Source organism: Antennarius striatus, chromosome 18 (genome assembly GCF_040054535.1).
Source record: "Antennarius striatus isolate MH-2024 chromosome 18, ASM4005453v1, whole genome shotgun sequence".
NCBI lineage: Eukaryota > Metazoa > Chordata > Actinopteri > Lophiiformes > Antennariidae > Antennarius > Antennarius striatus.
In genome coordinates, this window is record NC_090793.1 from 12,846,546 (window position 1) to 12,859,245 (window position 12,700).

General features: G+C 37.7%; 1 protein-coding gene across 1 annotated transcript in view; it reads left to right on the plus strand.

The window, feature by feature from the left end:
- Positions 1–12,700, plus strand: part of b4galt2 (UDP-Gal:betaGlcNAc beta 1,4- galactosyltransferase, polypeptide 2) — a 121,260-nt gene that overhangs the window by 51,325 nt on the left and 57,235 nt on the right. The window contains exon 3 of the mRNA XM_068341055.1: positions 91–207. Within this exon, the coding sequence (XP_068197156.1) occupies positions 91–207 (117 nt within the window). The remainder of the gene's footprint in view (positions 1–90; positions 208–12,700) is intronic.

Genomic DNA, 12,700 nt, shown 5'->3' on the forward strand with positions numbered 1-12,700 from the left:
TTCTCTGATGTACAGTAAATTGCGTTTTGTGGCCAGTGCTGCTGTTGAACGCAAACATATTTACCAATCAAACATGTCTCTTATATTTAGGTGGCCATCATCATCCCATTTCGCCACAGAGAAAACCACCTTAAATACTGGCTCCACTACCTCCACCCGATCCTCAGACGGCAGAGGATAGATTATGGAATCTACATCATCAACCAGGTAGGGCAGACAGCAGAACCTGGAGTGTGTTCATGTGTTTCTTGCATAGCAGTTCCTTGTCCATTAAAAAAAAAAAAAAAACATGACCAAAGGAAAAAAAAAGTTGAAGGGTTGGGTTGCCCTTTTTCTTTATTTTCCCCCCTTCTCTCCCTTCTGTTCTAATTTGCCTCTTTGTTGTTGGTCCAAAGCGGAAACAACCTCAAGGATAGAGGCTTATCACTTGACAGGAAGGACTGTTGCAGTCCATCAAGTGGACAGCCCATGATGATATGTAAAGGAGGATTCCCAAGCAAAGCATTCGTGTGTTCCCCACATCACCACTGCTCTATGATTATAGAGTTGGTTATGTTCTCCACTGATGATAAAACAGCTATTACATTTACATTTAATTACATCAAACAAAATGTTAAAAATCTACAATCAGCATTGCTATGTTTTTTTTATTTGATGTTAATTACCATTTAAAATCATCTAATTCAGAAAATGCAAATGCACATTCCTTCTTCCTCAAGCTCCAGATGAGATGGGATACAAACTAGGTCATGGGCAGAAAAGGAGAGTAATTATTACTTGCAAAATCCAGTTTAATAATGAACTGTTTTACAGGCCAAGTTAAAAGCTGTGAGGATGACTTATTACAAATTAAATTTATGGCTGACATGAAGCAAGTGTGAATTGGATCCGTCAGCTCATATTAAGTACCGTGTAGTTTAAAAAAAAAAAAAAAGAATATCAGATATTACAATTTAATAAATTCATTTCAATTTAACATGTTTAGAAAAGTCTACTATCACATACAGAAATTAAGAACAAGCCAGGGCTTGAATCCATAAAGTCTCCCCTCCTCATTCTTTTACTGATGGATTCTTCTTCTGTCAGAAACACTTCTGCAGAGTAAATCGGCAGTGTATTCACCTGCTCTCAGTTCAGCTGAGATGGAAAAAGCTTAATTTTCTAAGCAGTGCAACTGTGTGTTTTCACCACTGCACTGGGAAAGAGTTCTTTTGCATCATTGGTAATGATATCTCCACTTTGCCCTTTCTTTCCCCCGTGGGCCATCACAATGCCTTAATCACTCCATCTGTGGCACCATTTGCTACTTTTGGTATGGTTATGTTCCAGTGTCTTACTCAGCTACCCTTACTTTGACACCTTTGTGAACACAAGCAAATAGACATACTGTATGTTACATGTGTGTCTTCACCAGGAAATAAAAACAACACATATATAAAATATTGTGTTCTAGTACCATGATGCAACTCACCTTTAGAGCTGTTGTTCATATCTACAAATGTTTGTGAGTCAGATGTTCATATCTTGAGGAATCCCTTTACATCGACATAATACGTGAAATAAAATCTTAAGCCTCTTGTTCAGCATCTCCAGATACTCGATGGTACCAATCCTGTATTCTTCACAATGTTAACATTAATTAAAATGGATGTTTCCACAGCCCAAGAAACCACATTCAATGACTCAAAATAAGCATTACTCTCACAGAAAAAAAAATCTATTCCTCAATTTTGTGAAACCATAATTAATTAAGTTCATTATTATATGGAAGTGTGAGACAAGAATTTATTTAATAACGACACAGATACCAGATTATTTAGGATAAAACCATGCCCAATTTATGTGAGCATGGCCTCAGGTTAAAGGTTAGTGTATTTGCATGCTGTAATATTTTGCTGCTATTCTACATGTAAACATTTTCAAGTCAGTATCATCTCTCTCTGAAAAGTGGAGCTGTTGGTGTGATACAGTAAGGAGGCATTGAAGAGGTATCATATGGAAAGTTAAAGTAACCTTGCTGTTCTTCCCTGCTGCGCTGTGTCCTCCTGTGCCTGCCAAGGACCAGGGCCAGTGTTGTTGGCCATCAGCTCACACTGGATGAAAGCCCAGCCAAAGGGACAAAAAGAACAAAAAATAAAACTGGAAGAAGAGAGAGTGAGGCAGGGAGTGACTGAAGCACTGCAGAAATTAGAGACAATTGTTTTTATGTGTGATTGTGGTTGTTCCAAAGCTGAATCGTGTTATTAATTTACATCCATTGTGAATATAATAAATGAAATTATTTTCCCTTTTCATGCCCTTTTTTTAATATCATTAACTTAGGGCGGTGATTTTCAAATAGTGGGGTGTGTTCTCCAAGGGGGTGTGTGATGAGGTGTCTAGGGGCCGTGTATGACCCTGGGGAACATGCATGGCGTAACTACATTTGCTTTTCATTGATGTATCAGAATAAAGTGTAAGTGCACATTGGCTACAGTAGGTGGCATTGGTACTTTTACAGTTGCAGGTCATTATATGAACTTACTGGAACATGCACATGGAGTATTTACTTGTACGCTAGTGTAGGGTTTTTTTTCTCTCCATGAGTACCGCTTTTTATAAAAAACAATTGGTTCCAGGTTTGGGTCGGAGTTTATATTTTCCCTCCATGTCTGTGTTCTCTCCGGGTTCTCCAGCTTCCTCTCACCTCCAAAGCCATGCCCTTTGGGTGAATTGGTCAATTTCAAATTATCCATAGATGTGAGTGTGCGCATTAGTGGTTGTTCGTCTTTTGTGTGGCTCTATGATGCACTTGTGTTTGCATCCGGAGTGTACCCCTGCCTCTCGCTCTTCAAGTTGTCTAGGATAGGCTCCAGCAATGACCTGCGAAGCTGAAAAAGAGGTAAAAAATGAATGAATGAATGAATGAATGAATAAATTAGGAGAAAGTACCAATACTCCTGATGTTCTTTTTCAAGCAAAACCCCCGTCATCAGAAGAAAGGTTTAATCACAAAAATATTCTTAAAGTATCAGTGTAGAAGTAGAGGACCTTCAGTAAAATGGACCCATGAATAATTACTTATATGTCCATGTATGATTGCTATGATTATATGATGTTATTATTTATTATTTATGATTTATTTGCAGCTTTGCAGGTTCATGTCTCTTTGGTGAAACTACGTATAAGCATTTTATATAGAAGAGTAAAGATGTATTTTATCAAAGGTCACATTGAAAGTTGATGATAGGTCATCAAGATTGGGGAAAAAAAAGTAGTGCAACAGAAAGTGATAAGCAAACCTCTGTGAATGCTTTTCATATCTGCTTGAGACCTGCAGTCTGAATCTGCATTAATGCATCACACCCTGATCTCAAACCACACTGTCGTCACAATTATGTTTGGATAATGGAGGCACCGGGTCATTAGAATGGAAGGAATATTCTTTTGAATTAAAAAAGTGGTTCAGTAGCTTCAGTTTTGATATGTATTATTTAGGTTGGGTTGTACTTATTCAACACATTATTTTTGCAAACTATTTTTTAATTTTTTAAAATAATTTTTTATGGAACTACTTGCTCTGTAGAATAAACGGTTCACTACTTTCCGACATAGTGTGGTGATTACTTCAGTAAATGTACTAAACTGAACTGAACCCATGAACTGATATTTAATGTGAGCACATTTCCTGAATGTCTCATTGCAAATAAAGAAAAATATGCATGTTCTACATGACTATGGAAGCATACAGTATGATGATTAGGCTCTGACTCAAGTAGTTTTAATCTCTATTTTTGTAACATTATGTATCAGCGGAAAGTCAAGAGTATAAAAGGGAAAGTGGACTAAAATGCACATCCTGACATCTGGTGTCAACACACACAAAGGTATAAGCCCCCGCCGGGACTCCTGCTCCACTAATCCTCCAAGATGTGACCCGCTACACTCTTTCTCCTTATGCCACCCCTCCATCCCCTTCACACACACACACACACACACACACACACACACACACACACACACACACACACACACACACACACACACACACACACACACACACACACACACACACACACACACACACACACACACACACACGTACCGACTCTCAAGTAATTTGCCTGTCTAGAGTTGCCAGTTATGTTGCAGTGGACAAAGTTTCTTACCCATGTTCCTGTTCATTCAGCTTCAGAGTGGGCACCAAAGGATCAGGATGGATTAAGCAGTGTATGTTGGTGACTGAATTTCTGGGGGGCTATTTGGTGAAGGATACCCTCCGTATAAAATAAATTCTTGTTTTTTTATGGTGCTATCATTGAGGTGACTAATCACATATAAAACTAACACAACAAATTAAAGTGAAAACAACATTCTCCACAATGGAGATCATTGACCTTTTTTTATTTTTTATTTTATGCCCTTTTAAAGCCCGATAAGTCAGCACTGTCACATTAGTTCATTAGTTATCAGTGTTCTATTCTTTGGTGTTGCTATACGTATAACTGAACTCCATGGTGTAATACGATCTCAGGTACGCAGTTAAGGCTATCAACAAAAGAATTAGCAAATTATACTGATTAGATGTGTCAGTGTCAGTATTAGAGTTGCATTGTGGGTAATTTAGGCACTGCATTTTTAAAAAGTATAAAAATGTGTGGAGTAAACAGCAATTCTGGTTCCATACCATTACCTTTAATCCTTGTGTCAAACTGCTGTATAATGATGCTATAATGATGTTCCTTCCCCAAAAACCTTGAAATCAAATTTTTTAAAATGAGACAAAACAACAGATCTGAGTCTTTACTTTGTGGAACCACCTTTTTTCTGTAATTACAGCTGCAAGTTTTGGGGGGTTTATGTCTACCAACTTTGCACAACTAGATGCTCAAATTTTTGTCCATTCCTCTTTGCAAAATAAGGTCAACCTCATTCAATTTGTTTTAAACCTTTCCAGTGTAGCCCTGGCTTAGTGTTTAGGGACACTTTCCTGCTGTAAGTTGAACCTACATTCAGTCTCACATTGTTTTCAACTGAAACCGCAGAGGAAGCTACTTGATGGCTTTGGATCAAGAGGGCAGAACCGTGGGCAAATGATGCTGGGACAAAGTTTTGGGGCCTGATCACCCGAATTGGGTCACCTGGATTCTGAGGTTCTGATGCTGAAAGACTCAAAACTCCCATTGATCCCAGGATACATCACTGATGATGTGTCCCAGCCCATCCGCAAGATGTATCTTTCACCAAGAGGTATTAAGACTTTTGCAAGCCAGTATAATAATGGGTGATACTGTATTGATGTGACACATGCCCCTCCCTGATGAGAGACAACTGAATAGATGAATATAAAGAGAACATTTCATTGAAGTCTGTGGTTTATATATGAGAAGAGAGATTTCTTATAAATAACTCAGACACTTTACATTTTGCTGTAAAGGCTGTTGCTATCTGTCTCATCCCTGTTTCATCCTGTGAGCTTATTTGAGGTAAGAAACTGGAGCTGGGTTATAACAATGTCAGCAATTTTAGGGATTAACAACAGGGACAAAGTCCTTGTAGAAAGCATGATGTGGTGAGCTGTAATTCAAAAATATGGAATGAAAAAAGAAATAAAACTAAATGTAATTGCTCTTAAAATACTCCCAAATGTTTCCTGTTGGATCCTGATTCTTCTTTATGGTATTATTGTGTGATTTTCAGAGAAAGAAGAGGATGAGTAAGGCATCCTGCTACACTGAGTTCTCTGTTATCTGAGGATCCCTTTGTTTGTTTGTTGTTCTCTTGATTTTCCGTTGTCAGCAGAGCATTAAGTTATGCAAATCGCAGCGTCTCATTGGTGTGATAGTGTTGTGCTTCACCAGGCTGGACCAAGATTGAACACAACATTACAATGTAAAGTACAGTAGTTGGGACACATTTTGAATGACTTTATTGGTATTTGGTCTTGATATAAAGCTCTTCTACAGAAGCACATTATTAATAGTGTATTACATACATGCACAAGAGTGCACATATCCCTACAGTTTGCTTCATCACTTCCATCATGTTTTTGTGATTGATTCAGTCATTCACTCATTGGTTGGTTGATTTATTACCATTTACATTACAAAAAGCTTGTACTGTACCGTCAAACAAATTTCAATGGAACAGATTTTTAAAAAATGTCCACTCAACTGTTTATCCCAGTCTTAGGTCCCAGTAAACTTTATGGCCACTCAAACAGGCACAAATTTAGAAAAACTAAAACTTTGCTCAAGAAACGTAAATACACATAAGCAACTTATTTTATTTTTTCCTCACATCCAAATGGCCATTGTGATTTTAACACCAACAGAATACAACAGACATTAAGAAAAACATTTTCATTTGTGTCATATCAGGTTTGACTTAAAAAGAAACATGTGAAGTTGCATCACCGAATGTAGCACAAATCTTTGCTGTGCTAGCATGGATTTCATCTAGGAGTCATTCACTTTGCACTAGTGACATACCCACCAACATTAACTGTACTTGTTGTACTTGTGTGGTTTCCACCATTATTGGATTTTACTTATATCAGTAACACAGGCAATACCAACAAGTTGGTATTCATCATTTTCACCATTATGCACAACAGCTGCACGGTCACAGATATGTATCCAATGTAATATATTAGCACACAGATATGCAGTTATAATAAGCTTTCCTTTCAGTTTTACATTAATGCCCTAACGGTATCCAGATGTGGAGAATCTCAACCTCAATCTCTGTTTTGCATCACAGAATCAGCTGCCTTTTTTTCCTTCATTTTCATCACTCTTTTGTATCTACTTGTATTTCTACACTGACTGACATGCACGGTTTACATCCTGTTTGGTGTGAATGTCTGTGTAGGTTCTCAGTCATCCAGGTCAGGTTTATCCAAAGCTGTTTAAATAAAACCACTTGGATGAGAGATGTTTTGCCTCTCATCCAAGAGGCTTCTTCAGTTCTGCGAATGCAGCCTGAAAAGAAAGTTTTCAAGTAACGCCCTATAAGGCTTCACCTCCTCCTTTTTCAGTGTTGGCTGTAGCTCCTTCATACTTGTGACCTTCTGCGCAGCAAAAACAAATCACGCTGCTGTTTCCATATTCAGTGATGGATGTTTCTGGTCAATAATGTCATATTCACATGATGGGAGATGGGATGTATTATGGTGGCAGGGGCTGTACCAGCCAGTATAAAACCAGTCTCTTTGAGAAATGCGGATCTTCAACTTGTTTGTTCTTGTCTTTGTATCAGCGGTCAGAGATTCCATGGATGAAAAAAGTATTAGACATGTGATGAGGGAGCCCAGGATAATATGAGCAAGGATAAAGCACCATAATAAATGCACAAGGATTAAAGAAATGTCAATTGCATCCAACAAATCTTTGAAAATGATTCATATTGATTAGGCAACATTATTCATATATTGTTCCTATCAAGGTTTCAACGTTTTTTGAAATGGCTAAGAAAGATAAAGTGCACTGTGTGTTGGGACGGTACAGCGCAGTGAGGATATCTGACATGACATTCTCTCTGTGAAACACAACCCTTTCTTTCTACAGTGCGCTGCATCCCCAACTGTATTTGATTTCTGCTCAACAAAGAAAGAAAAGGAAGAAAAATCAAGGACGGCAAAGTTGTTGAAGGGTTTTGACTTATTTTAACTTTTTATTTCCATTTTCAGTTGCAGTGTTAATAAATATATGCAGTACCTTTTCTGCTGCATTTGTGTGTATACATGTATATGTGTGTGTGTGTGTGGGGGGGGGGGGGGTTTATCATGCAACCAGAATTGGCAGTTAATGTGTCGTCAATAAATGTCCATATTGCAAAATAATCTAGGATTTATGCATAAAGATGTCAGTTTTAACACCTAAAATTGTGTCCTCCACAGTTGGAGTCATCATTTACCAATACACAGCTGGCAATACATTAATTAGAACTGATAATAGATTTTCACCCACCTACCTGCTAAGACACTGCCAATGACTGGTTTTTTTCTGTTACCGTCACAAATAAAAATAAAAAATTGCCATCTGTCTATAGATGCACAGGTGTGCAGCAAGTTATCACACCTCCAGTTTCAAGACATCAGAGTTTACTGGACCCTGGATTCACAAAACTACACACTAATGGTCAAATTAATAACAATAGCCAGTGTGCCAGAATTAAATAATACTCAAGTGTACACTACATGAAGCAAAGTATGGTGTTTAAGTGATCTATAGAAAGCACAACAGAATGTAATGCTGCATTAACACAATAGTCTCTAACAGGTAGTCCACTGTGTAATGACTTGTAAGCTAATACCAAAAATCTTAATTGACAAGTCAATTGTTACAAAACTGCTAAATGCAGACCTCCTGATGGCATTTTGAGTTTTTGCAAAGTCATTTGCAGAAACATTTCAAACGTGTATACTTACCTGTGTTGCTAGTGTTATTATTGTGCCATCCCATTTATGCTTTTCAGCATCAAAATGAACATTGATGATTTAAACCCAAGAAACATTTTTTTTCAAAAATGTGCTTCCTTTCATCATTTGGATGCGAGAAAAATGAACGTTTGTACATAAAGAACAAAAGCTCATTGTGCGCGGCTGAGCAGGGATCAGTGGGAGGTTGTTTATTTCAGCAAGTTACAGCAAATTTGCTGTCGCTGTCATTCAACCTTGACCACCGTGTGAAATAGATTAATTTATTTCCATCCTACTCCGTCCTCTGCCTTATTGCTGTTTTTTCTATACACTTTCTATTTCTCTCCTTCTATACATGTCTGCACAGTGTGTCCTTGTTACCTGCCCTGCTGCCCCTGATCTTTTCTTTCACTCTCCACCACCTGCCTTGTTCCAGAGAGAGTCTGGTGAGCACTGATGAGTCAGGGGAATCCGTGTGTGTGTGTGTGTGTGTGTGTGTGTGTATGTGTGTGTGTGTGTGTGTGTGTGTGTGTGTGTGTGTGTGTGTGTGTGTGTGTGTGTGTGTGTGTGTGTCTGTGTCTGTGTCTGTGTCTGTGTCTGTGTGGGTTTGAGTGATATAATTCAGGGAATCATAGCCGTTCTCCCTCATCCTCCTACATGATGGATCACCACGCTGCAGAGAGACCTCACTGCATATCAAAAAGTATCTTGTTCACAAAACGGTCTTCATAATCCTATTTGCATACATGCACGTATACAGTGTGTGTGTTGGTCTGCACTGTATCATGTATCTAAGTAGCTACTGCTTGCTTCATCTTGTTTGGTAAAAAGTTGTGTGAACTTGTTATGTTAATTGTTCCAACATGCACGTGATTCTTTCTTTAGCTTTCGTGCCATGTTAGTGGTTTTCAAGGTCAAGAGATTTTTGTTTGTGATACACAGTTCCATCGGCACAACGTTGGGTCAAATAGGTCCTGTTTACCAATGGGAGCACCTTCAAATAAACAAATAGCAATATCCTGAGCTATATTGCTTATTCTCTCTATCACATAACAACACACAGTGATTCTATGAAATGTAATAGTTTCTCATTCACTTCCTTTTCAATTACGTTTTGTGTTTGCATCTTTCACACACAAGAAGTCAGTCGTCCTATACAGCACATATTTTAGGGCTGTAAACAAATCTCACAAAGAAAGGGATGATGTCACACTGATCACTTTGCCCATAATTATTTTGAAATAATAGAATGGAAAAATACTGCATGATCCATTAATTCCTGATAATGGACATCATGTTGGACATTATCGATGCTCTGAAGACAGTGATTTTCCAGAAAAAGAGAGAATTTTTAAAGACAACATCCAAAGCGGTAAAGAAATATTAAAAATAGTATTAATGTTAGAAAAACAGTATCATCAAAAGGAGGAAAGTTTTAGCATACCTGAAAACCAAGATCACAGACATGGCATGTATTCAAGAATCTTACATAGTGGAGGATGAAGAAGCTTAGAAATTTCAAAGGGATTGGGTGGGAGAAGTTTTTCATAGCTCTTATTGAAGCAAAAGAAGTAGAGCGATGATTCCTACAAATACCAACTTAAGCTTTGTCATTTTATAGGAAAGGAACGACAAAGAAGACAGAGTTATTTGTATGGAAGCCTTGATTAATGGAATTAGGAAAATATTATTTAACATATACAGTATGATCCTAATGAGTGAGACCCTGATGTTCATGATGCCAATACACTTGTGGGAGACATGGAAGGTCAGGTTATCCTGGCAGGAGATTTTAATCAAATGATGGATGGAATGCTTGATAAGAACAGGTCTAATTGTAAATGTGTACCCAGTATAGAGCCATAGTACATACTGTATGTTAGCAGAGGATCTGAGTCTGGTGAATATACTGTATAGTGGTTATTGAGTCAATTTGAAATAGAATATACATCCTACTCTCATCGCCACAAGTCACCTTCATGGATTGATTTCTTTCTAAAGTCAAACACCCTAATAATTTAAGTGGTTGATAGATGCATATAAATTAGAGATACATTGCGCCTTCGTGCATTCGCGCATTAACACTCGCAACTTCACCTTATCGCAGATTTCTGGTAGGCAGTCATGTGATACTGTACGTTCATTCTAAAAAAAAATGCTGCTGAACTTTTATTGCAAAATCTTAAAGCATTTAGCACACAACATCCGCGAAAAAGAGTTTACATGGTGAAGGTGAAAATTGCTGTTTTTTATTGTTTATGGTATACATTATTTTAATGGTTTTTGGAGGTGGGAGGAGCCGGAGAACCTCGAGAGAACCCATGCAGACACGGGGAGAACATGCAAACTCTGTACAGAGTGGGACGCAAACCCAGAACAGATTAATTGGCCGGTCACAAATTGATTGTATGCCTGAGTGTGTGTGTGCGTGTTTGTCTGTGTCTCTTGTGTGGCTCCGCGGTGCACTGACATCGCACCCGGAGTTTCGTCCATCTCATGTCCTCAGTCAGCTGGGATAGGCTCCAACTCCGTGTGACCCAATGAATGAATGAATGAATGTTTTTTTTTTAATGGTTGCATAAATATACATAAACTACACTAAAGGGCAAATCATTTACACTCATGTTACACTTTTAACTCACACATACAAATACCAACCTAAAGATAATTTAAATTTACATCCTTAACAATTTAATCAATCAAACAACTATTTCATACATGCTCACTAAAGATTTCATCATTCTTGGACCATTTAAATTTTTATAATCTCTGATAAATTCAGCTTCATGTTGCCTTAGGGTATTCCCATTTCCCAGAGCTATCAATGCTTTGCTCTGTACATTCCACTGAAAGATCTTAATTCGTGGTAACTGTGCACTGGGGAGAGGGAGGTCACAGGCTGTGTTAACCTGTTCACTAGGATATTGCCATTTTCCTCCACCATCTGTCTTTTTTATTTTTCTTACCGCATCATATGTATGACCTTTAAATCATTACAGAATGGAGAGCAGCTTCTGTTGGGGTTTAATTATAAACCGACCCGAGGTCATATCATATCACCCAGGGCCCTTGTATATTATTCAAGGATTTGAGAGCAATGACTCCCTGTTGCTGGGCTACTGGGAGCAGAGAGATGATGAAGCAGTGCAGCAGAAATGGAAAGGGCAGTAGCTTGTGATTTATCCACATTTTTAAAATCAAGCCAATAAAATAATAAATTACTGCCCTGTGTTTTGTTTTGGTTCCAAATATTTCAACATTATTAACATTTCAGGACATTTTCAGCATGCAACTTAGTAGAAGATTCAACTGCAAAGAATAACTAATTCACTCTAATCCCCTCATGATGAAACCAATTCTGATCCTCTAAATCCAAAACAAAGATATTAAATCAAATCCCTCATAATCCACTGTAGAAAACTTTCTGCAAGGAAATGGGGTATGACTCAATTTTGATTCAATTTCTTCTAGAGATTGGTTTTCAGCATAATTTCATGGTTGAAGCTAATTGGACTGTTAATTGGAAACCTCAGAGGTGTTCACAACTTTTAAATATGTTCTGCTTTAAAAAAAAGAAAGAATCTCCAGTCATTAATATGTGGATTAAGTAAATTACTTGTATATTTTCAAAACATTACTGTACTTAAATGACATCAATTTCACTTAGGATGGTATCATGACTCTATAACAGATGGGTAGTAAGCTGTACTGAAGTGGGTCAGATCTGTAGACTATCTGAAAGTTAATCTCTGTCATGCAGCTTTTATTCTTCACATGTGGGTTTGCATGTTGTAAATCCTTACAGTTAGCTGTTAAAACATATCCATCATTTTCCATCCTATTCGGAATCCACGCCCTCCTCGATGTCACTAAAGCTTCAGAGCAGCACTCCCACTTTGTCCTTTTAGTGTGTAATTTAAATTAGTTATTTTATGTAATCAATTTTCTTACAAAATCAGAAATTTGTTGTAATACTACCAGGAGTAGTCATAGTAATAGTAGTCACAGCAGTTCTCTTAGTTGTAGTACCTGGCAAGTAGTAGTGGCAGTAGTAGCAGTAGTAGTAATAGTAGTTGTAGTCATAGTAGTGTTTTTAGTTGTAGTGGTAGCAGCAGCAGTAGTAGTCATAGTAGCAGTGGTGGTAGTGGTAGTAGTGGTAGTAGTAGTAGAGACAATTGTTATAGTTTTAGGAGAATACAAAAAATGCAATTATAATGGATAGGCTAAAAACACATTTTCAAACTAAATTTTGTAATTATGCATGTTCTGAAGAGGACTGATCATCAATCTGGCAAATAT